General features: G+C 38.9%; 1 protein-coding gene across 2 annotated transcripts; it reads right to left on the reverse strand.

Moving 5' to 3' along the window:
• Nucleotides 1-19: 19 nt before the first annotated feature.
• Nucleotides 20-23,039, reverse strand: RWDD1 (RWD domain containing 1). Of its 2 annotated transcripts, XM_067702289.1 has the most exons (8): nt 22,777-22,916; nt 21,447-21,574; nt 15,183-15,248; nt 13,241-13,371; nt 11,311-11,454; nt 10,483-10,615; nt 9,904-9,966; nt 20-313 (listed from the first exon to the last, which is right to left on the reverse strand). In XM_067702289.1, exons 5-8 carry the CDS (start codon nt 11,434-11,436, stop codon nt 192-194), a joined length of 444 nt encoding a protein of 147 aa, XP_067558390.1. In that variant the 5' UTR covers nt 11,437-11,454; nt 13,241-13,371; nt 15,183-15,248; nt 21,447-21,574; nt 22,777-22,916; the 3' UTR covers nt 20-191. The 2 variants fall into 2 exon arrangements, with proteins under 2 accessions (XP_067558390.1, XP_067558389.1); XM_067702288.1 differs by lacking the exon at nt 21,447-21,574 and having other exon boundaries at nt 22,777-23,039.
• Nucleotides 23,040-24,247: the final 1,208 nt, after the last annotated feature.

Below are 24,247 nucleotides of genomic sequence, written 5' to 3' on the forward strand. Positions count from 1 at the left end.
CAATAAGAGGAATTGAACATTTTATATCTGAAATTTTAAGATCAGTTTATTAAGTTCAATGATGAAAGCCATCAGAAGAATATTCTCCTGAAAATTATTTTTTCTTAGAAAAAAGAAAGGAAAATCAACACCCTCTTAGCACAGCCACAGATGCTATGGCAGTCAAGCCTCTCTGGAGACGGGCTAGTCCATTAGTCGGTCAAGTCACTCTCCCGGTCAGCAGGATTGTAGTCTGGGTCATCCTCATCATCCTCCAGCTCCAAGTCATCCATTTCCTGGAACAAAGACTCATCTACCTCCACGTTGTTTCCAGCTGCAAAAGACAGAAGATTTCCCCTGCAGTCTTACGCTCAGAAATAAAAGATACAACCCAATGGCAGTACCAAACAGAGACTTCTTAAATGTGCATCTGAGGTGCAAGTGACGAAATCCTGAACTACTACTCATACCAACAGTGATCTGTATTGGTCAGCAGAGACACATTTTAAGAGCAACTTCATGGTTCCAGTTCATAGTCTAAAAAATCCAGCTACAAAAAAAGCCAATCTAGAATGAATTATTTATGATCTGGCATGTTATAAGTTGAAGACAATGATGATACAAAGTTGATTATCACTGACCAGGAGACCTGTACCAAGAGTTTATCTCTTCCAATACTGGAGATATATACATCATTAAAGCTCAACCATACTTATAATTAATTGACAAATTTGATCTTCACTCTCACCCACTTCCCCTGTAACCAGTGGTATGCCTTTCTAAGATTCCAAATGTCTAAGCTCTATAGGAAGTAACACCCAGGCTTTGTATGAAACATCTTCACTCTTCAGTCTATCTGTAGTAAATAAAGTAGGATATCAGAGTACTCTTAAATCACCAAACATTGTTTACCTTCTTTCCCTCTCAGACTCTAGTCCACTGACATTCAACTTAATGAGAAGGAGTCTTGCTTCATGCCTAAGAGCAGTTCAGTAATAAAATACAATTTGTCAAGTCCAAGCCGACGAATAACTGACTCAGCCTGGGAGAAGCAGTAAAGCCCTCACAGAGCAGACGACATCTGAAATATCTTCATGATAAATTTGAACGCAACCAGAAGAAAAGGGGCCAGGATGAAGCAATTCTAGGTAGGTTACGCAAAGGCAGAGAGAAGAGCTAAGACCTTGAATACTTCTAAGTGGAACACAAGATTCTTGAGGAAAAACATCTGGAGATAACACAGATGAAGGCCAAACTGAATGACTGTGCAGGTCAACCTCTCCCTCTAAGCAGCAGAGGACCGTACGGAGAGAAATGGCATCATTACACATGGCTTTTAGAAATACCACCTCAGAGGTGGTGACTACAAGGTAGGAAAGGGCACCAGGAGGAAGAGACTGAGGCAGGGAAATAATTTATGAAGCTATTACTAAAGTCCAGTTGAAAAATAACAAAACTTTCAAATTAGGAGGAAAGAGCTGAAAAGACATTTCAGAGGCAGAATCAACAGAGCTTTTGGTAAGTTACTGGATATAAGGAGACACTTGATCCATTAGACAAGGAAAAGAGTCAAAAATGAGTAAAGACAGTAAAACTTTTAAAGTTCAAGAGAGAATGAGACTCAACTTTCTGGATCTAAAACTTATCAACAAAATAGAAAGGAAAATAAGCTCCTAAAATGAGAAGGAGGATAGATGAAGATATCCTTGTTTTCTGTTTCACGGTTTTTGGTTTTGGAATTTTTTTTTTGAGACTAAAAATCTTAGAACAAGAATGTAATAAGATATTAAAATTAAAAAAAATTGCTCAGTGTCAGTAGGAGCCCAGCTCAGGTTAAGAAGGATGATTTAGCAGTGGGCCACCTCAACAGATAGCTGATTCTGAACCTTCTTAACCTTTTCCAGAAGGTAGTCCAGGAACAAGGTCGAAAGGCCAGATGCTAGAGGATCCCCAGCTGGCATAATGGGCATGACAGAAGGACGATGAAGTACAGAACCCAGGGAGCTACTGGAGGGGTGACTGAGTAAGGAGCTCAGTTTAAGAGATACACATAGGGCTCAAGCTCCATGAGGGCAGGGAAATCTGTCTAAATTGTTCTCTGCTGTATCCTCAGCGGCCAGGACAGTGCCTGCCTTACAGGGATGCAATAAATATTTGTGGATGGATGGACAATGGATGGACAAAGGCAGCAAGAGCATAAGGGTCAGGATAAAAAAGAAAAGGAAAGCACAAGGGACTAGAGGTGCCAAAGACAGTGAGAGTGATATAAAATCTAAGACTTTTGGTTAGTTCTACGCTTGAGGTTTTTATAAAGCTCCATGATAGACCATAGACTTGTGATACTAGAAATTTGAAGGAAACAGGTCACTTGAGTCATAGTGACCTGGTTTACTAGTTGTTAGAGGCAAACGTGACCACATTGTTTATCTATTGCTATCTTTGATACTGCTTAAGTTATCATAAAACTTTAAAAAATACATTGCTGGGGGGAGACCTTCAAGATGGCGGAAGAGTAAGACGCGGAGATCACCTTCCTCCCCACAAATACATCAGAAATACATCTACACGTGGAACAACTCCTACAGAACACCTACTGAACACTAGCAGAAGACCTCAGACCTCCCAAAAGGCAAGAAACCCCCCACGTACCTGGGTAGGGCAAAAGGAAAAAGAATGAACAGAGACAAAAGGATAGGGACGGGACCTGCACCAGTGGGAGGGAGCTGTGAAGGAGGAAAAGCTTCCACACACTAGGAAGCCCCTTCACAGGTGAAGATGGGGGTAGGGGGTGGCGGAGGGGGGGAAGCAGCTTCAGAGCCACGGAGGAGAGCGCAGCAACAGGGGTGCGGAGGGCAAAGCAGAAAGATTCCCGCACAGAGGATCGGTGCCGACCAGCACTCACCAGCCCGAGATGCTTGTCTGCTCACCCGCCGGGGCGGGCGAGGGCTGGGAGCTGAGGCTCGGGCTTCGGAGGTCGATCCCAGGGAGAGGACTGGGGTTGGCTGCATGAACACAGCCTGAAGGGGTACTCCCCCACAGCTAGCCGGGAGGGAGTCCGGGGAAAAGGTCTGGAACTGCCTAAGAGGCAAGAGACCATTATTTCGGGGTGCAAGGAGAGGGGATTAAGAGCACTGCCTAAACGAGCTCCAGAGACTGGCGCGAGCCACGGCTACCAGCGCGGACCCCAGAGACGGGCATGAGACTCTAAGGCTGCTGCTGCCGCCACCAAGAAGCCTGTGTGCGAGCACAGGTCACTATCCACACCTCCCCTCCTGGGAGAGTGTGCAGCCCGCCACTGCCAGGGTCCCGGGATCCAGGGACAACTTTCCTGGGAGAACACACGGCGCACCTCAGGCTGGTGCAACATCATGCTGGCCTCTGCCACCGCAGGCTCGCCCTGCATTCCATACCTCTCCCTGCCCCCAGCCTGAGTGAGCCAGAGCCCCCGAATCAGCGGATACTTTAACCTCATCCTGTCTGAGCAAAGAACAGACTCCCTCAGGCGACCTACACGCAGAGGGTCCAAATACAGAGCTGAACCCCAGGAGCTGTGCGAACAAAGAGAAAGGGAAATCTCTCCCAGCAGCCTCAGGAGCAGCGGATTAAATCTCCACAATCAACTTGATATACCCTGCATCTGTGGAATACCTGAACACACAACGAATCATCCCAAATTGAGGCGGTGGACTTTCGGAGCAACAATATATATATTTTTTTCCTTTTTCTCTTTTTGTGTGTATGCTTCTGTGTGTGATTTTGTCTGTATAGCTTTGCTTTTACCATTTGTCCTAGGGTTCTGTCTGTTTTTTTTGTTTGTTTTATTTTGGTTTTAGTATAATTTAGCACTTGTTATCATTGCTGGATTTGTTTTTTTGGTTTGGTTGCTCTTTCTTTCTCTCTCTCTCTCCTTCTCTCTCTCTCTCTCTCTCTTTCTTTCTGGCTGACAGGGTCTCAGTGCTCCGGCCGGCTGTCAGGCCTGTGACTTTGAGGTGGGAGAGCGGAATTCAGGACATTGGTCCACCAGAGTCCTCCCAGCTCCATGTAATATCAAACGGTGAAAGCTATCCCAGAGATCACCATCTCAACGCTAAGACCCAGCTCCACTCAATGACCAGCAAGCTACAGTGCTGGACACCCTATGCCAAACAACTAGCAAAACAGGAACACAATCCCATCCATTAGCAGAGAGGCTGCCTAAAATCATAAGGTCACAGACACCCCAAAACACACCACCAGAGGAGGTCCTGCCTACCAGAAAGACAAGATCCAGCCTCATCCACCAGAACACAACCTCTAGTCCCCTCCCCCAGGAAGCCTACACAACCTTAGCCACTGGGGGCAGACACCAAAAACAAAAGGAACTACGAACCTGAAGCCTGCAAAAAGGAGACCCCAAACACAGTAAGATAAGCAAAATGAAAAGACAGAAAAACACACAGCAGATGAAGGAGCAAGATAAAAACCCACCAGACCTAACAAATGAAGAGGAAATAGGCATTCTACCTGAAAAAGAATTCAGAATAATGATAGTAAAGATGATCCAAAATCTTGGAAATAGAATAGACAAAATGCAAGAATCAGTTAACAAGGACCTAGAAGAACTAAAGATGAAACAAGCAACGATAAACAACACAATAAATGAAATGAAAAATACTCCAGATGGGATCAATAGCAGAATAACTGAGGCAGAAGAACAGATAAGTGACCTGGAAGATAAAATAGTGGTAATAACTACTGTAGAGCAGAATAAAAAAAAAAGAATGAAAAGAACTGAAGACACTCTCAGAGACCTCTGGGACAACATTAAAAACACCAACATTCAAATTATAAGGGTCTGAGAAGAAGAGAAAAGGAAAGGGACGGAGAAAATATTTGAAGAGATGATAGTTGAAAACTTCCCTAATATGGGAAAGGAAATAGTTAATCAAGTCCAGGAAGCACAGAGAGTCCCATACAGAATAAATCCAAGAAGAAACACACCAAGACACATATTAATCAAACTATCAAAAATTACATACAAAGAAAAAATATTAAAAGCAGCAAGGGAAAAGCAACAAATAACATACAAGGGAATCCCCATAAGGTTAACAGCTGATATTTCAGCAGAAACTCTACAAACCAGAAGGGAGTGGCAGGACATATTTAAAGTGATGAAGGGAAAAACCTACAACCAAGACTAATCTACCCAGCAAGGAACTCATTCAGATTCAACGGAGAAATTAAAACCTTTACAAACAAGCAAAAGCTAATAAGATAATTCAGCACCACCAAACCAGCTTTACAACAAATGCTAAAGGAACTTCTGTAGGCAGGAAACACAAGAGAAGGAAAAGACCTACAATAACAAACCCAAAACAACTAAGAAAATGGTAATAGGAACATACATATCGAAAATTACCCTAAATGTAAAGGGATTAAATGCTCCAACCAAAAGACATAGATTGGCTGAATGGATACAAAAACAAGACCCGTATATATGCTGTCTACGACAGACCCACTTCAGACCTAGGGACACGTAAAGACTGAAAGTGAGGGGACGGAAAAAGATATTCCATGCAAATAGAAATCAAAAGAAAGCTGGAGTAGCAATTCTCATATCAGACATAATAGACTTTAAAATAAAGACTATTAGAAGAGAAAAAGAAGGACACTACATAATGCTCAAGGGATCAAGCCAAGAAGAAGATATAACAATTGTAAATATTTATGCACCCAACATAGGAGCACCTCAATATATAAGGCAAATGCTAACAGCCATAATAAAAGGGGAAAATGACAGTAACATAATAGTAGGGGACTTTAACACCCCACTATCACCAATGGACAGATCATCCAAAATGAAAATAAATAAGGAAACACAAGCTTTAAATGATACATTAAACAAGATGGACTTAATTGATATTTATAGGACATTCCATCCAAAAACAACAGAATACACTTTCTTTTCAAGTGCTCATAGAACATTCTCCAGGATAGATCATTTATTGAGTCACAAATCAAGCCTTGGTAAATTTAAGAAAATTGAAATCGTATCAAGTATCTTTTCCAACCACAACGCTATGAGACTAGATATCTTACAGAAAAAATCTGTAAGAAATACAAACACATGGAGGCTAAACAACACACTACTTAATAACCAAGAGATCACTGAAGAAATCAAAGAGGAAATCAAAAAATACCTAGAAACTAATGACAATGAAAACACGATGACGCAAAACCTATGGGATGCAGCAAAAGCAGTTCTAAGAAGGAAGTTCATAGCAATACAATCCTACCTCAAGAAACAAGAAACATCTCAAATAAGCAACCTAACCTTACACCTAAAGCAATTAGAAAAAGAACAAAAAAATCCCAAAGTTACCAGAAAGAAAGAAATCATAAAGATCAGATCAGAAATAAATAAAAAAGAAATGAAGGAAATGATAACAAAGATCAATAAAACTAAAAGCTGGTTCTTTGAGAAGATAAACAAAATTGATAAACCATTAGCCAGACATATCAAGAAAAAAGGGAGAAGACTCAAATCAACAGAATTAGAAATGAAAAAGGAGAAGTAATAACTGACACTGCAGAAATACAAAGGATCATGAGAGATTACTACAAGCAACTATATGCCAATAAAATGGACAACCTGGGGCTTCCCTGGTGGCGCAGTGGTTGAGAGTCTGCCTGCCGATGCAGGGGACATGGGTTCATGCCCCGGTCCAGGAAGATCCCACGTGCTGTGGAGCGGCTGGGCCTGTGAGCCATGGCCACTGAGCCTGCGCATCTGGAGCCTGTGCTCCACAATGGGAGAGGCCACAACAGTGAGAGGTCCACATACCAAAAAAAAAAAAAAAAAAAAAAGGACCACCTGGAAGAAACGGACAAATTCTTAGAAAAGCACAACCTTCCAAGACTGAACCAGGAAGAAATAGAAAATATAAACAGACCAATCACAAGCACTGAAATTGAAATTGTGTTTAAAAATCTTCCAACAAACAAAAGCCCACGACCAGATGGCTTCACAGGCGAATTCTATCAAACATTTAGAGAAAAGCTAACACCTATCCTTCTCAAACTCTACCAAAATACAGCAGAGAGAGGAACACTGCGAAAGTCATTCTACGAGGCCACCATCACCTTGATACCAAAACCAGACAAGGATGTCACAAAGAAAGAAAACTACAGGCCAATATCACTGATGAACATAGATGCAAAAATCCTCAGCAAAATACCAGCAAACAGAATCCAACAGCACATTAAAAGGATCATACACCATGATCACGTGGGGTGTATCCCAGGAATGCAGGGATTCTTCAATATACGCAAATCAATCATGCAATACACCATATTAACAAACTGAAGAAGAAAAACCATATGATCATTTCAATAGGTGCAGAAAAAGCTTTCGACAAAATTCAACACCCATTTATGATAAAGACCGTCCAGAAAGCAGGAATAGAGGGAACTTACCTCAACATAATAAAGGCCATATATGACAAACCCATAGCCAACATCGTTCTCAGTGATGAAAAACTGAAACCATTTCCCCTAAGATCAGGAACAAGAGAGGGTTGCCTATTCTCACCTCTATTAACCTAGTTTTTGAATTTTTTAGCCACAGCAATCAGAGAAGCAATAAAAGGAATCCAAATCGGAAAAGAAGAAATAAAACTGTTACTGTTTGCAGAAGACATGATACTATACGTAGTGAATCCTAAAGATGCTACCAGAAAACTACTAGAGCTAATCAATGAATTTGGTAAAGTAGCAGGATACAGAATTAATGCACAGAAATCTCTTGCATTCCTATACACTAATGATGAAAAATCTGAAAGAGAAATTAAGGAAACACTCCCATTTACCATTGCAACAAAAAGAATAAAATACCTAGGGATAAACCTACCTAAGAAGACAAAAGACCTGTATGCGGAAAACTATAAGACACTGATGTAAGAAATTAAAGATGACACAAACAGATGGAGAGATATACCATGTTCTTGAATTGGAAAAATCAACACTGTGAAAATAACTATACTACCCAAAGAAATCTACAGATTCAATGCAATCCCTATCAAACTACCAATGGCATTTTTCACAGAACTAGAACAAAAAATTTCACAATTTGTATGGAAACACAAAAGACCCCGAATAGCCAAAGCAATTTTGAGAAAGAAAATCGGAGCTGGAGGAATCAGGCTCCCAGACTTCAGACTATACTAAAAAGCTACAGTAATCTAGACAGTATGGTACTGGCACAAAAACAGAAGTATAGATCAATGGAACAGCACAGAAAGCCCAGAGATAAACCCACACACATATGGTCACCTTACCTTTGACAAAGGAGGCAAGAATGTAAAATGGAGAAAAGACAGCCTCTTCAATAAGTGGTGTTGGGAAAACTGGACAGCTACATGTAAAAGAATGAAATTAGAACACTCCCTAACACCATACACAAAAATAAACTCAAAATGGATTAAAGACCTAAATGTAAGGCCAGACACTATAAAACTCTTAGAGGAAAACACAGGCAGAACACTCTATGACATGAGTCACAGCAAGATCCTTTTTGACCTTCCTCCTAGAGAAATGGAAATAAAAACAAAAATAAACAAATGGGACCTAATGAAACTTAAAATCTTTTGCACAGCAAAGGAAACCATAATGAGACCAAAAGACAACCCTCAGAATGGGAGAAATATTTGCAAATGAAGCAACTGACAAAGGATTAATCTCCAAAATTTACAAGCAGCACATGCAGCTCAATATCAAAAAAACAAACAACCCAATCCAAAACTGGACAGAAGACCTAAATAGACATTTCTCCAAAGAAGATATACAGATTGCCAACAAACACATGAAAGTATGCTCAACACTGCTAATCATTAGAGAAATGCACAATCAAAACTACAATGAGGTATCATCTCACACCAGTCAGAATGGCCATCATCAAAAAATCTACAAACAATAAATGCTGGAGAGGGTGTGGAGAAAAGGAAACCCTCTTGCACTGTTGGTGGGAATGTAAATTGATACAGCCACTATGGAGAACAGTAAGGAGGTTCCTTAAAAAACTACAAATAGAATTATCATATGACCCAGCAATCCCACTACTGGGCATATACCCTGAGAAAACCATAATTCAAAAAGAGCCATATATCACAATGTTCATTGCAGCTGTATTTACAATAGCCAGGATATGGAAGCAACCTAAGTATCCATCGACAGATGAATGGATAAAGAAGGTGTGGCATATATATACAGTGGAACGTAACTCAGCCATAAAAAGAAACGAAATTGAGTTATTTGTAGTGAGGTGGATGGACCTAGAGTCTGTCATACAGAATGAAGTAAGTCAGAAAGAGAGAAACAAATACCATATGCTAACACATATATATGGAATTTAAGGAAATAAATGTCATGAAGAACCTAGGGGCATGACAGGAATAAAGACAGGGATGTAGAGAATGGACTTGAGGACACAGGGAGGGGGAAGGGTAAGCTGGGATGAAGTGAGAGAGTGTCATGGAGTTATATATACTACCATATGTAAAAGAAATAGCTAATGGGAAGCAGCTGCATAGCAATGGGAGATCAGCTCGGGGCTTTGTGACCACCTAGAGGGATGGGATAGGGAGGGTGGGAGGGAGACCTAAGAGGGAGGAGATATGGGGATATATGTATATGTATAGCTAATTCACTTTGTTATAAAGCAGAAATTTACACACCAGTGTAAAGCAATTATACTCCAATAAAGATGTTACCAAAAAAATACTTTGCTGTAGTTTAATGTATAAATTGATCAAACATTTGAATTTATTCTTCAAAATGTGTTTCTTTATAGCCTTGGGAGGAAAAATTTACATTAAGTTACCACTATGATTTTCATGGTTTAATAAAAACAGCACATTATGTACATGTGGAATTCTAACATTATCTTACCATCTTCCAAGAACTGAATATCAGATGTGTCGAGATTATGATCTGTTTCAAATAGCTGTCTCCCTAAAAGAAATAAACATATTTAACTCGAATGGCATACTTTTCCTCCATCTCCCCTACAATGCTTTAAACAGTAGAATAATATAAACAAGTTATAAAAAAAACAAGTCTTAAAACCTGTTTTTTCTGTGAATTTCAATCAATTTATGAACTCAGTGAGTAGCTAAGAGGCATATGAAATGTATTTGCATTAAAATGGAAGAAGTGAAAACCTAATTTGCCTCAGAGTCCTAGAAAAACAAACGGTTTGATTCTATCAGTCCTAAGGCTTGTGATCCTAAAAGTCATGGTAATTATATCTCAACATCTATCCACTCCAATATTTAGATGAAAGATAAGCCATAAAAATTAATTATAATTATGTGTGAAGAAACATCACCATATGGAGAGAATGCTTTCTCTTTTTGTCCTAGATGCCTAAGTATATTATTTTCTTATAGAAATCTGTCCAAATGATCCTCTTGCTATGTAAGAAATAATATAGGAGGGCTTAAAGGAACAGGATATGAGGGGTCATACCACTTAATTTATTTTTTCCTGCTTGTTCTTCTTCTTTCATTCGTTTCTTTTTAATTTCCAAGAGTTCTGCATCAAACTTGGCCTTCCAACTTAAGAAATTCTCGATTGTAACAGGAGTGCCATGGAATAATTGCTTAGAAAAGAAGAAAGACACACCACCAGATAAATGATACAACAGTTAGAAAATAAAGCCTAATGATCTTCTAGACAAATGAATACAGCCACTCACAGGAAAAACAGAGAAAAATGGTTTCAAGTTTAAATATTTAGTCTGATTTCTGCCTGCATTGGCTACTCTAATTGGTTTTGGCAATTTACTCTGGAAAAGTCCTTTTTTAATTTTTATTACAAAAAAGCAAAGATAATACGTAATGTGTCCCCATTGCTATTCACTGTTAAGAAGAAAGTTGCTACTGTCAATATTAATATGTTTAAATACACATCAATTCATAACACTAACATCATTGCTTATCTTTTTTACTTCATTTTAGAATCTAAGGTTTTCTTTACATTTAGTAAATATTTAAATCACTCTGGTGGAGGCTTTATAATTCTAAACTCTATACCGTAAGTGAAATAGTTCATATTTCTTGATTTTACCTGCATAAGCTTTAATAACCTTTAACTAACTGATTATTAATCATTATTGTGCCATGTGCATCAACTAAATGAGGGACCTTCTAAAATTTTACTTAGTAAAGCTTTATTAAAATTTACTTGTGCTTCTTTTTGTGATTCCCCCCAAATTACTGAAATTTCCAAAAGCAAACCCCCCCAAAAAATACAGATTTAAAGAATAATGAAAGAAAATCTGACTTTTAAATATACCTTTTCAGCTTCTTCTGCTTCTTTTTCTTTTTGTTTTTTTTCTTCTTCTTGTCTAGTTTTTATTTGATCTACTATTTCATTTAATTTTTCTTGCACGGCTGTCACTAAAGTAAAGATCATCACCATACCAAGGTTTTCTTCTGTCTATGTAACCAAAAAAGAAAAAACGGTTGTAGTGAGAAACACAATTCTCAGAAAAATAAAAACAACTAACTAACCAGTGGGGGGAAAAAAGGTGTTTCAGCATAATCACTACACTTCATACATTTATAACATGATCACTAATTCAGTTACACCATAAGTTTGGACTCTTGGATCACTTAAGAATTAAGCATATATATAAAAATAACATTTTAAAAGTCTTGTAATTTGCCATATTAAACCTAAAACAGAGAAAAAAAGAAATTTCAATAAATTCTATGTAATAATCATAAATATACGTAGAATTCAGAAAACGTTTTTCTGCAGTAGCTAGCAACATCAGTTCTCCAGCGTGTTTTCATGATTTTAGTTTTAAACCATTACAAATAGAAAGAAAAAAGGATACATAAAGATAAATCATAAAAGTACCTACATTCTTTATTGTTGTATTATATTAGAAAATCACTTTGCCCTCAAAATTCAGTCCATTGTCAGAGCTCTTAAGATACCCTCAAAGAACTAAAATAATGATAACATACTGGAGAACTGATAGTGCTAGCTACTGTAGGAAAAAGTTTTCTGAATTCGTACCAAAATGTTATTAGGCATTTATACCTGACTGGTGAGATTAAGGGTAATCTTTATTTTCTTCTTCATTATTTTCTGTATTTTCTGAGTTTTCTATAATATAAATTTATTATTTTGATAACTAAAAATTAATATAACTACTTTTAGGGGAAAAAATACAAATATGTGCTCTATCTCTGATCTCAGGTTAAGTATCAGAAAGAAATCAAAACTTTCTTTTTGAAAGAAAGGAGTCTGAGTATAAATGAAATATAAAATGCATATTAACAAAATCACTCAGATCAAATAACTTACATTAATATATGACTGACTGAATACAGTATATTGTTCCAGGCTCTCTGCAATGTTTTTACAAGAAGAATGTTAAACCAAATATAGAGAATTAATATAACTTCACACTGGGTAACAGAGTGAACAGGGCCCAGATCAGCATCAATTAATGTTTGATATATCCCTTCCCTCTTCATTCTCTAATAGCTCCAGATATTTTTAAAATGTCAGCATTTAGAGCATCTATAGTCTTTGAAATATACAAGTCACATTTATGATGGAGACATGTTTTATGTCAGTTCTTCTTAGAAAACAAACAAAATCAGGACTTCTGTTTTAAGCTGGTGGAGTAAGATTTTACTTGCCCTCCCTACTCCCTACTCTTAAGATCCCATGAAAACTCTCTACCCAAGCAAGAGAGAGCTTTAAATATCCCCCATGCCCAGACTGTGAGTAGCCCATCCCATCACAGAAATAGCCAGGTAAGAACTTTCTGATATCCATTTTCCACCACTTCTCTTACCAAATTATAGGCAACTAGCCTGCAACAGGTCAGGGGGGTTAGGAGTTTTAATGTTTTTTAAGTTGGAATTTTTAAGTTTACATGGGACTAGGCATTCTGAGAACCAAATTTTAACTGTGTTTATAACTTAGAGTCCCTAATCACATTTTTATCGCCTACAAGTCACAGGGTTAACTGAGTTTTAAACAAGGGTATAGGAAGAACTTCTCTTACTCAAATTTTAAAGGTACAGTGGGAAACAAAAATAAAGATGCTTTGTGAATATATATACACACACACACATCATGAATTTTGCTTGTTCAAAACACTGGTTATACATATTTAATAGCATTTTCTGACCCTTAACATTACTGTATAATATTTAAGGCCAATAAAATAATGCCATTACAAAACTTGTTACTTCCTTACCTGTAATGCTAATAATTTTAAAATGTCTGAGACATCATTATCATCTAGATTTAACTGAGAGAATATTTCATAAAGGGGAGCTTCATCTGGGTATTTTTCACTGTATGTAAACTTGAGGGTAGTCTGGACAGCTAAAGACACAAGATAAGAGATTGATATGAACACCTTAAAATGTAAAGTACAGAGAGGTCAACATCTTTGTTGAATCATTAATTAATTTACAATGTGTCAATGAAAAGTAGCATAACAGATTTTCCTACAAAGAGAAACAAGGTTACCATGAGACCAGATAGATAATTACTACTAACATAAACAACATGTACCACAAATATAAGTGAAAACAAATCACAGGAATACCAAAGATCACTTCTAACACATCTACTACTTATGAGTATTTTATCATGTTGCACATCAGAGAAAGAGGATGAAGAACACATTCTTTTTAAAACTCTCCTTAAGATGAACAAAATGCACTGAATATGACATACAGAAAAAGTACTACCTTAGGCTCATTTTCAGGCCTCTACCAGAGCCAGCTCCAGTGCAGGAGTCCATACTGCTATCTGCACAATGCCAGCAGGGTACTGCTAAGGGGTTGCTAGAGTACACAGCTGTGAACTGGACAGTTTGAGAGGCTATCTGAGAAACTTTTAACCTGACTCATCCATACATGCTCCCCCAGTCTTTTGGCCTGTGCCAATTCACAGATCTGACACTGGTACAGGTGTGAGATTCTTACAGGCGCATTAGTGCAAAGTATCTCTCTGCTACCTAGCATGATGAATTCTCAATTTCGCCAACTAAGCAGTAGGGCTAAACATTTTCTGTTAAAACTTACTCATCAAAATGACCCTTTGTCTAGATTTTGCCTTTCCTGTAACTCACATTTTAATTATTAAAACTTCCTGATATTGATGATTTTAATTGAAATCTAGATTTCTCTCCATGGGAATGGAAAAAAAAACACCTCAAAATGTGCTGGCTTGATATTTTGTTTTAATTTTTATGTATGACGTTAACAAAGAAGTTTATATAATTATATATAAATATATATAAATATCTATCTATATAAATATATGTAAATAACTGTATTCAACAGCTTTTTAATTCAGATTTCAGTAATATCAATACTAACCTCATTTTCAATTCTACAAGACAGATTTAGAGTTATCAAATGACACCACTAAAACGGTATTACTGAATACCCATGACAGAATTTTAGTTGATAGGAAAAAAAAAAAAATCCTTGGGGTTAACACCAACTTATACAACATTCTTATCAAATTACAATATTAACTGAACTGGACTAAAAGCAGAAAAGAACTTATGACACTCTTCCCCCAACATGTATCAAATTTAAATTAATTTTAATTTATTAGTTTTATAGCTCCTTTATTTCAATTTGTATATTTGTCTTAGTTCTACACTTGTACAATATTGGTTTTTATTTGGTTTTATGTATACACATACTTAAATAACAGTACAATATCCATTCTAAAGAGAGAGGGGAAAAATGCAGAGAGGTATTTATCCAGCCCAATTTATAACAGCAAATGTCCAGTAAACAATCTAAATATCCGAAGAGGAAAAAGTCCATGCTATGCCAAGGAATACCACACAACCACTAAATTACGTGTGCATGCCAAGTGTTCTTGACAAATATGTCCTACCCTTTTCTTATCTGCTGTATTGTTAATGTTTCTGTTTCACTTTTAAGAATTAAGCTTACTGTCAGAATACATCTCCTTGACTTCCTCTCTGTTTCTCTAGAAGTCATTATTCCATAGTAAATACTGACAAGAAATATGTAACATTCATACTAAATTCTTAACAGCACCTTAGCACCTCCACACATGCAATGCCCAACACAATGGCTGCAGAATGAATAAAATTCCCGAGAGAAGGGCTTAGAAAAACCTAAAGTATTTTTGATTAGACTTACTTTCATCATTTTCTCCAGCCTCAGATGTCACAGTAATGGTGAAGCTGGGTGGATTTTCTGATAATACTGCAAGAAATTATACACAGAGATTAAGTTATTAAGATGCTTCCTACGGCACATGCTTTTCCTTATTAGCAAAATATCAATATCCAGTCCTGGAAACTGATTCCTAGCCTGTATTTCCATTTCCATAAATACAGACTGAATAGAACAATTCAAACGATAAAACGTCCATCAATTTCTATTTAAATCTAGGGTTTTCTTTAATCTGGGGAAAAAAATACCTATAATAGATACCCTCTTTGAGTTTTATCAAATCAATTAAAATAAGTAATTTACTTTTTAATTCAAAATTTCCACCTATACATGGAAAATTACATTCTAAAAAATTTCCAAATGAAACGGCAAAAAAAAAAATTGATGTTTCTCATCAGAACCTACCCTCATAAATACTCAGTATTATCACTAATTTTTATACTTATATATTCTGAAATATAATTCAGAATCTCCATGACAAACAGTAAATATTAATTTGTTAGAGTTTGTGTCTTCTAGCTCTCTCATTCTTCTATATCATCTCTAGAACCAAGCTTTATTCTTTCAGAAATTATTGAAAATCTACCATCTTCCATGGAATTACAAAATTATCCATGAATCCAAGTATCAAATTACTTATAATTTGTTAAGCAAGACATGTCAATCAACATTTACATAAATAAGAAAGCTTTATATGCTATTTTGAAGCCTGATGTCTATCTGATACTATATACCTGTTTATGATCTATTCCCCCACAAGAATACTGTAAAAACTCTGAGAACTCCTACATCAGTGCCTGGCAGTATCTAGAAACTCAATAAAGTTTGGCTCAATGAAAGAGCTGAACTAATATTCAGAACCATTAGATGATTAAACAAGGAAAATTCAAGTCACCCTTGATTGCTGCTGAGTCCAAAAGAAAAGTCTGTGCTTCACTTCAGGCCTGGGAAGCCCTGACCCCTGTGCAGCTCAGCAGCCTCTTTCGGACATGAAAGAGTAAGGGGATCTCTGAAGAAGTCACCACAAAAACTACTCAGCTTTTCCTATTCGAGAACTTCTGAAGTCTTCATAAATAAATGAATTATCAATAAAATGAATTATCAATAAAAGTTTCAGGGGACTTCCCTGGCAGTCCAGTGGTTAAGACTCCGGTGCTTCCACCACAGGGGGCACAGGTTCGATCCCTGGTGGGGGAACTAAGATCCCACATGCCCAGTGGCACGGCCAAAATGTTAAAAAAAAAAAAAAAATCAAGACATATTCCCTCATTTTAATTGAAGTTTGAAAGTACTTGAAGCAATGATGAACATCTATGGTTAGTACAAAGGTGTTTGTCAGGAAGATAAGAGACTCACTGGACTCATATTTTAATAGGCCTCAGGCAGTCCAGCCTATGCAGAAAAAGTCCCTAAAAGGTAATTATAATAAAGCTTTTATAATATGATTGGCCCTACCTTTTTTCTAACAAACGTGTGTAAAATATATTTGATGTACTTCATTCCTATTTCTTTTCATGACCAACCTTAGCATTTACATGTCATGAAATATAAACATTGCAACTATAGAAATAAGGGTTCAACTCAATGACATTCCAACTTATTATCATTTTCTAGGGCTCCATGAGGCTGTAATTTAGGGGTTACCTATAACCAGTAACAACAGCTAACATTTATTGAGCATTACTTTGCACCTGTGCTGTTCTATGCATTTACACAAAGATCCTTTACTTCTCACACCAAAATCCTGCTTTTATACTGTTACCATATTTCACCAAGTTTAAGATGCCATCAATTATGTGATGCACCCTACTTTATGTACCACTAAGAAAGAAACTACCAATTAAACTATGATATGTAATCAATTATAAGACAAATTCATATTTCAGAAATGTTTACATGTAAAACTATGTCTTTGAATCAGTTAAATATAGTATCATCCCAATTTTAGAGATGTGGAAACTGAGATAAAAGAGTTATATAGCCAGTAACTGGCAGGACTGAATATAAACTGTATAGAGTTTCATTCTCTTTAAAAAAAAATTTTCCAGCTGAGAAATTCCAGGGAAGTCATTTGAGCTAGGCTGTGAATAAAGGCATACTGGTAAATAGAGATGGAGAAAAGGAATGCAGAATAGAGTAACACGGCAAAGGGTATAATGGTGTGAAAGCTTAAGGACTATGCAAGGAATTAGAAATTATTCCACTAGAGAATGTACATGCGGTGAATAAAACAAGTTGAAAATATACAGCTGAAAGTTTAGTGTGGACAGTGATAGCTTTCTTTAGCAGAAGTAATAAGGTCAGAATTCTATTTCTAAGCATAGAAGATAAATCTAGCAACAGTGCATAAAGTGGAAGGGGAAAAACAAGACTAGATGCAGGATGAAACTTGATAGTTACTGAAATCGTTTCAGCAAAGTTAATGAGGTTCTGAACTAGGCTGGGAGCAATGGGAACAGCAAAGAACAGGGACAAATCTAAGATGGTGATGTGTGACAACTTGAATTTGTAGGCAGTGCCAATAACAAAAACCAGAAATAGAAAAGAAAAACCAGATGTATTTGAAGAACACAGAATTTCAGTTGGAGGTTATCAAGTATGCAATTAGAAATGGGCAAATGGGGCTAAAGAGAGTTGGGCCTGAATTTAATTTGGGATCATCCACAGAGGTGACAGCTAAAGCCATTCGACTAAATGAAATCGCCAGAGAGAATACAGAGAGAAAAATAAGGGCCAATGTCAGCTATGTAAGGGATCCTAAATTTGCAGAACAAAAGTAAGAGGAGGAAAAAGTGCCAAAGGTTAATAGAAAAGTAGCAGCCATGACAGGTAAAAACAAACTCAAGAGAAGCCTATTTTATTTGTGAATCCACCTAAGTACCGAGAGATCCAGCTCTGACATGGCAGTCTCTATGTGCTGTATGTGTCTGAGCAGCTGTTGGTAGGGGGAATGGGGAATGAACCATTGGCCTGTAAGATCATATCTAAATCCCTAACAAGGCCCTTCGTGATCTGGCCCCTGTGTACTTGTCAGTCTCGTTTTCCGTGACTCTCACTTTACTTTCTAGCCATACCCAGCTACTTGTCCTTTGAACACATTTGGCTCTCACAGAGTCATGCTTCTGCACATATGCCCCATCCCCCAGTCTCATTCACATAACTCATCACCCCTCAGCTCTCCAAAACAACTCAGACCGTCCCCTCTCCCTTTGCTGTGGCTGCATTCTATGTGAACCTCCATGAAAGAATCATCACATTGTGTTGTAAATTATTTACCTGATGTCTTTTCCCAAGAGATTGAGCTTCTAACAATAAGTATACTAAATATATGGTAAATGAGGACCCCATGTGGTAAATGAGGACATGGGAATGCTAGCAAGAACATCCCTGAACTGCCTGACCTTGGGAGTTAGACAGGAGAGGGAGGCAAGATGAACAAGAAAGAAGCTGATAAACTAACAAACCATGAGAATTCATGATGAGAGGCATGTTCACTAAAAGCATGGGAATGAAAAACCGTAGGGCTACAAAGCTTATAGACAGAAAGAGGAATTTCAGAGGCCAAAATTTTAAAGATGGCCCATCCAAGCTGTGGCTATGGCCCCTGCAGTTGGAGGAAACAGAAATCAAAACTGTTCGTTGATAAAGACGGGAGTTATGAAGCCATGTTATTAGAAGAATCCACAACTAAGATGGTAAATTTCTAGTAAAGAGTATCTTATATTTGTTTAACAGTTATAAAGTTTTTACACTTACATTATTCCTTATTAAATAGATATGTAAACTGAGGCTTGGAGAGGTTATATGATTTGTCCAAGGACAAAGAGCTGATACGCATTCCACCAAACTGCCATTACAGAGAGAAAATTGTGAACCAGGAACAAACAAAAAAAAATATTGGAGAACACTGCTAATATCCACTCTCCCCTTCTTCCAGTTATACCATTTTTAACTGAGCGTATTGCCCACCCAGGATGAAGACTATCTTTCCCAGCGTCCCTTCCAGTTAGGTCTCACCAAATGACCGAGTTCCAGCTAATGGGATAGAAAGAAATAAGCCCTTTTATAGTTTTGAGGAAATTTCCTTAAGGAAATTTAAGAAATATTTAAGAAATTTCTTAAGAAACTGCTGTCTTTTACTTCTTCTTCTTCTTCTTTTTTTCCCTTCCTTCCTTTATCTATCCTACTGCCTGGAAAAGGAATGCTGCCATCTTCACCATGAGCATGAGACTACATCTTAGCAATGACAAAGAACTAAGAAGAAGCCTGGGTCCCTGAAGAATTCTTGCACCAGAGCTACACATCTATCATTTATGTGCAAGAGCAATAAACTTTTACCTTTTTAAAACCAGTTATTTGGGGGTTCGTATCATAGCTTAATCTAATTAAAAAAAAATGGAAAAGGGATTATATTCCAAAGCTTGGAGGTTACTAAAATAGGGAAACTTACTGAATTGAACTTGAAAAGATGAATTATTCCTGAGTTCTCATGAAGCAATAATCCTATCCCAATGCATTACACACTGTGAGTTGGGGCGAGTTGAGGAAAGATTAACTTTCACTAGAGACCAGACTTCCACCACTGTGAGTGGATCAAAATACTTTTGAGAAAAAGAATAAGGTTGGTGGGCATTGCGGAAGGAACCAGCGGAGGAGCATAAGTGTTAGGTGATATAGGGGCAGATGATGGTAAACTAGACAGAATTTAGGATTTTGTAAAGAGTAGAGAAAACGGAGGTAGTAGCTGAAAGGTACACTAACAGGACACACAAATGACACTAAGGTTTTCACAAAGAACCAGATCAGCTCATGATAAAATAAGTCTCTTTGGATCTTAGAAAGTGACTGTCCTAGAAAAACTGCTTTCACAAGATGACTTCTGCCCCATCTCTAAGATGCAATTTTAACTGTTAAGCTCATGGGTGTTACTTAGAGGTACTAATATAAGCAAATACAGGATTACGTACCCCTCTCTGTAAGATCAAAGAGAATTAAGGGAACCTAACTTTTGATTAGCCTAAAGCTAACCAATTTGTTCCAACAAAACACCCGATAGCCAGGATTTTGACACAGAAATGGAAATAACCAAATTCAACTACCTTAGCAGGACCTTGTCAAGTGAAGCACTGAAGGAGAATGTGGTATCAGGAAAGTCCATTTACATTTTGGGAGACTAGTTGTTAGGAGAATTGGATCAATGTGCAGTCAAGCTACAGAATAGGCACAGAGAAGAAACTGTATTATGATCTGTCATATTTCACAACAAATGCAACATCAGGCCAAAAGTTCTCTGCAAATAGTCAAGCAACAATTCTAAAGTCAGGTTAGGTCTATGTGCCTAGGACTATGGCTGGCTGAATTGTGCCTCTTCAGCATCCACAAGGGGGTCATGATGTACTTAACAAAGGCTTCTCTGTCAGCACTCTACCATGTACTTAAAAAAAAGTATTTACCAAATCTAATATTCAATGTGATTCAAAGTGACGTTTGAAAACTACCAATTAGTGTTCCTTGGCAAACTGACACAAACAAGGTCTCTTTCTGAAACCTGGTATGAAAATATTAAAGTATGAAATCATCAACACGAAAGAAAGCTGTAAAACAGTAAACCTTGCAAATCCTCAAAATTTCAAAAGACCAAACATGGAAATATATGATTCCAAAGCCCTCTGCCTTTTCCTTGAGGCATCATACAGAACTTGATCAAAGTTCCTAAAGAACTATAAATCAAGACATGTCATTTTAATTTATTTAATGCAATTGTAGGACTGCTGATAGGAATTAGAGACAGGTGGGCTCAGCTGACACTGCAGAATACTTGATGCGTCAAAGATTCACATATTGTCCTTCATTACCCTGGCTCGGAATCCTCAAGCACTTTTGCATCTGACAAGAATTTCACATACTGAACTACATCAGAGCTTAGTACAATTTGAAAGAACCATCCAATTATTCTAGGGTTAAAAATGTATCACTGTCATAAATGCTTATGTGCACAGTACTTAATGAGTGATACCTTATGCCCAAAGAAATGAAAACAACAGCACATCTTATGCTTTCTTAACTCTGCCTACACTGTGTTCATGCCTGTTACGTTTCCAATATACTAGAAATGACCAAACGTCATGATTAAGAATATATCCAACAACTGACCCTATATTCTATTTTATTTAGACATTGATATATAAGCAAGGATAGATAAGGGAGCCAGACTCCATACACACTCACCCAGTTAATGACACTCTCAAACCCCTCTTCACTCATCCCCTTAACATCCTCACAGCACAGCTGTACTGCTGTTGACAGAGAACATGAACAGGACTGGAGCTATACAGGGATAGCTGAGAGACATCTGCCTGTTGGCAAAGCAGAACAAAATTTGCTACCATTGCAAGCAGTGATCAAAGGGTAGAGCTAAGAAAACTAAGCTAAACAATGAAAAGGGAGTTTATGAGTTAAAACAACATTACCTTACACTCTGAATTCTGACAATCAGTGATGGACAACACTCAAAGGAAGGGATAGGGAAGGTAAATCCCACAAACCTAGGCTATACTCGCTCATGTTCGCTTTATTAGATCACCTCTCAAAAACTGAGTGTAAAGTGAGAGAAGCCATATTGATATGGTTATCTTGCAGCATTTTCAGAATCATCTGAAGGCTTAATACTGAAGAATTCTCTTCCTTTAAAATATACCAAATGAACTTCTCATTAATATTTCACATTAGCCCAACTTCCCAAGTAATCTTCTGCTCCCCCTCATCCCAGCTGGAGCTGGATCCCAAGCCCCAGACCTTACTCTTATTACCAGTCCTGCCACTAACTTTCTGGCCAACCCAGAGCAAGCACTTACCTCTCCTGAGCCTCCACTACCTTGCTTCTAGCAAGAGGAAGCCAGGCCTGATGATATCCTACTATTGGTCTAATTACCTGTGATCTTACAGTGGACCTGAAATTTGGGCCACCTCATTCATGGGGCATTCTGCAGAATATGAGAATGTAAAAAAAGAAGAAGAACGAAAGAAAGAAAGAAGAGAAAAGAAAAACGACAAACTTCTGGGACAACACTACTCTCAAAACGGATTCTGGGTAACTGAGAATTCTGAATCCCACAAACTTTAAAACGCCATCGTCTGAAAAACAGCTTCTACCTGAATAGAGGTGAAAATGTGAAAACTGACACTTGTGCGGCACTGGAAAGACTACTCCCACTTGGAGTATCTATATTCGTGTATTTCACTAAACCTCGGGCTGCTGTTAAGTCACAATGGAACTCTCTGGTTTTGCCCCCGACTGAATTCCAGGCCCGAGACTCCAGGGACCTCGCCAGCCTCGCCCGGACTTTCAGATTTCAGGAAACAAGCGAAGAAGAGAAAACAGCCGTAGAGTTACTCGTAGATGCCTGAAACCTTGAAGAGAAGTAGAGAAGAGGGCGCGGTGGCCACACGGCCTCTCCGTTCCCTTCTCCATCCTGGCCCAGGATGCCGAGGGCCGTGGCGGTGGCGGCCGGTCCCACTCCACCCCGAGTAGCTGCGGGCCCGCGGCCGCGTAAGTCACCTGTGAAGGAGTCAGGGTAGATGGACTCCAGAGCCTCCAGCTCGTTGCGCTGCTCCTCGCCGTAATCTGTCATCGCGGCCCTCGCTGCAGCCCATGGATCGCCCAGACACCCAGGCGGCGCGCGGCAGCCGGGACCGCGGCGCACTGGGAGAGCAGGCAGCTGCCGGGCGGGCGCAGGCGCAGAGTCCCCGGCTGAGAGGCCGGAGGCCCAAAGCCAGGCTAGGCCTGCTGAGCCACAGCCCAGCGCCTGCCTCCGCCTGCTCCCTAGTTCCGCGTTCGACTCGTTGGGCCTGGCCGGTGGGCCGCCTGTCCCACGCCCGCTCGGGATTTGCAGGGATAGTGAAGACACCCGGTCTGGCATTTGCCATGGACACCTAAGGATTGGTTCCTGGGCTTTGCAGGGCCTGAGCCTGAGAAGCCCCTCAGCGGCGCATCCTTGCCCGACTTGTCTGGGCTTAAGGCCGGCCTGGCGTGCGGGGGCGTGACTATGTAGCTGGAGGCGGGACTCTGGGGGAGTCGGGACCGGAGGCGGGACCAGGTTTCCGGGTTAGGACGCTGTGGCAGCGGCAGACTGGGCAAAGGCATGTCCTGGTGATGGCTAGTGGCGGGTCACAGGTGATTTCTACGTTCCTGGAACCTCCAAGTTCTTGGCATCCCACGAGAGTGTAAGATCCAGTGGGCAGGGCTTCCCTGGTGGCGCAGTGGTTGGGAGTCTGCCTGCCGATGCAGGGCACGCGGGTTCGTGTCCCGGTCCGGGAGGATCCCACATGCCGCGGAGCGGCTGGGCCCGTGGGCCATGGCCGCTGAGCCTGCGCGTCCGGAGCCTGTGCTCCGCAACGGGAGAGACCACAGCAGTGGGAGGCCCGCGTACCGCAAAAAAAAAAAAAAACAACAACAAACAAAAGATCCAGTGGGCAGAGATGCAGAAGCTCTGTTAGTGCATCGGGCGAGTCCAGAAGGATCGGCCCAACTGCAGAATAGCCAGAGTGAATCCGGGGGAGAAGTCAACTGGAAGGCCTGAGATCTGGGTTCTAGATTCGGATTCCAGGCTTCACTTTTGAATTTGTAAAATGAACGCGGCAGGATGCAGATCTAAATATTTCTGTGATAGCAATTTATGAACTGATGAAGGGTGTGTAAATTTGGGTAACAGTTTTGATAAGTAATGTGAAAGTAAGTATAAATACTCCGAAAAATATTCAGAATTTTTGATTTGGGAGAGTGAAACTGAGGAAATAATAGTACTTAACGTATATATATATACATCTGTTATCTTCAAGTTCATCGCAGCAGTTACAAAGAGATATAATGGCAACAAGTATATAACCTTGTTGCCATATGTGGCAACAAGCTAAGAAAATGGATAAACATGGTACTTTTATGAAATGAATGCTGAAGTACCATTTATGTTTATAATAAAGGAAGATGCTTATGTTGTTTTTAATGCAGAAAAAATGTAAGAAAATATTCA

The sequence above is a fragment of the Pseudorca crassidens genome, chromosome 13 (genome assembly GCF_039906515.1).
Source record: "Pseudorca crassidens isolate mPseCra1 chromosome 13, mPseCra1.hap1, whole genome shotgun sequence".
In the NCBI taxonomy this organism is placed as follows: Eukaryota; Metazoa; Chordata; class Mammalia; order Artiodactyla; family Delphinidae; genus Pseudorca; species Pseudorca crassidens.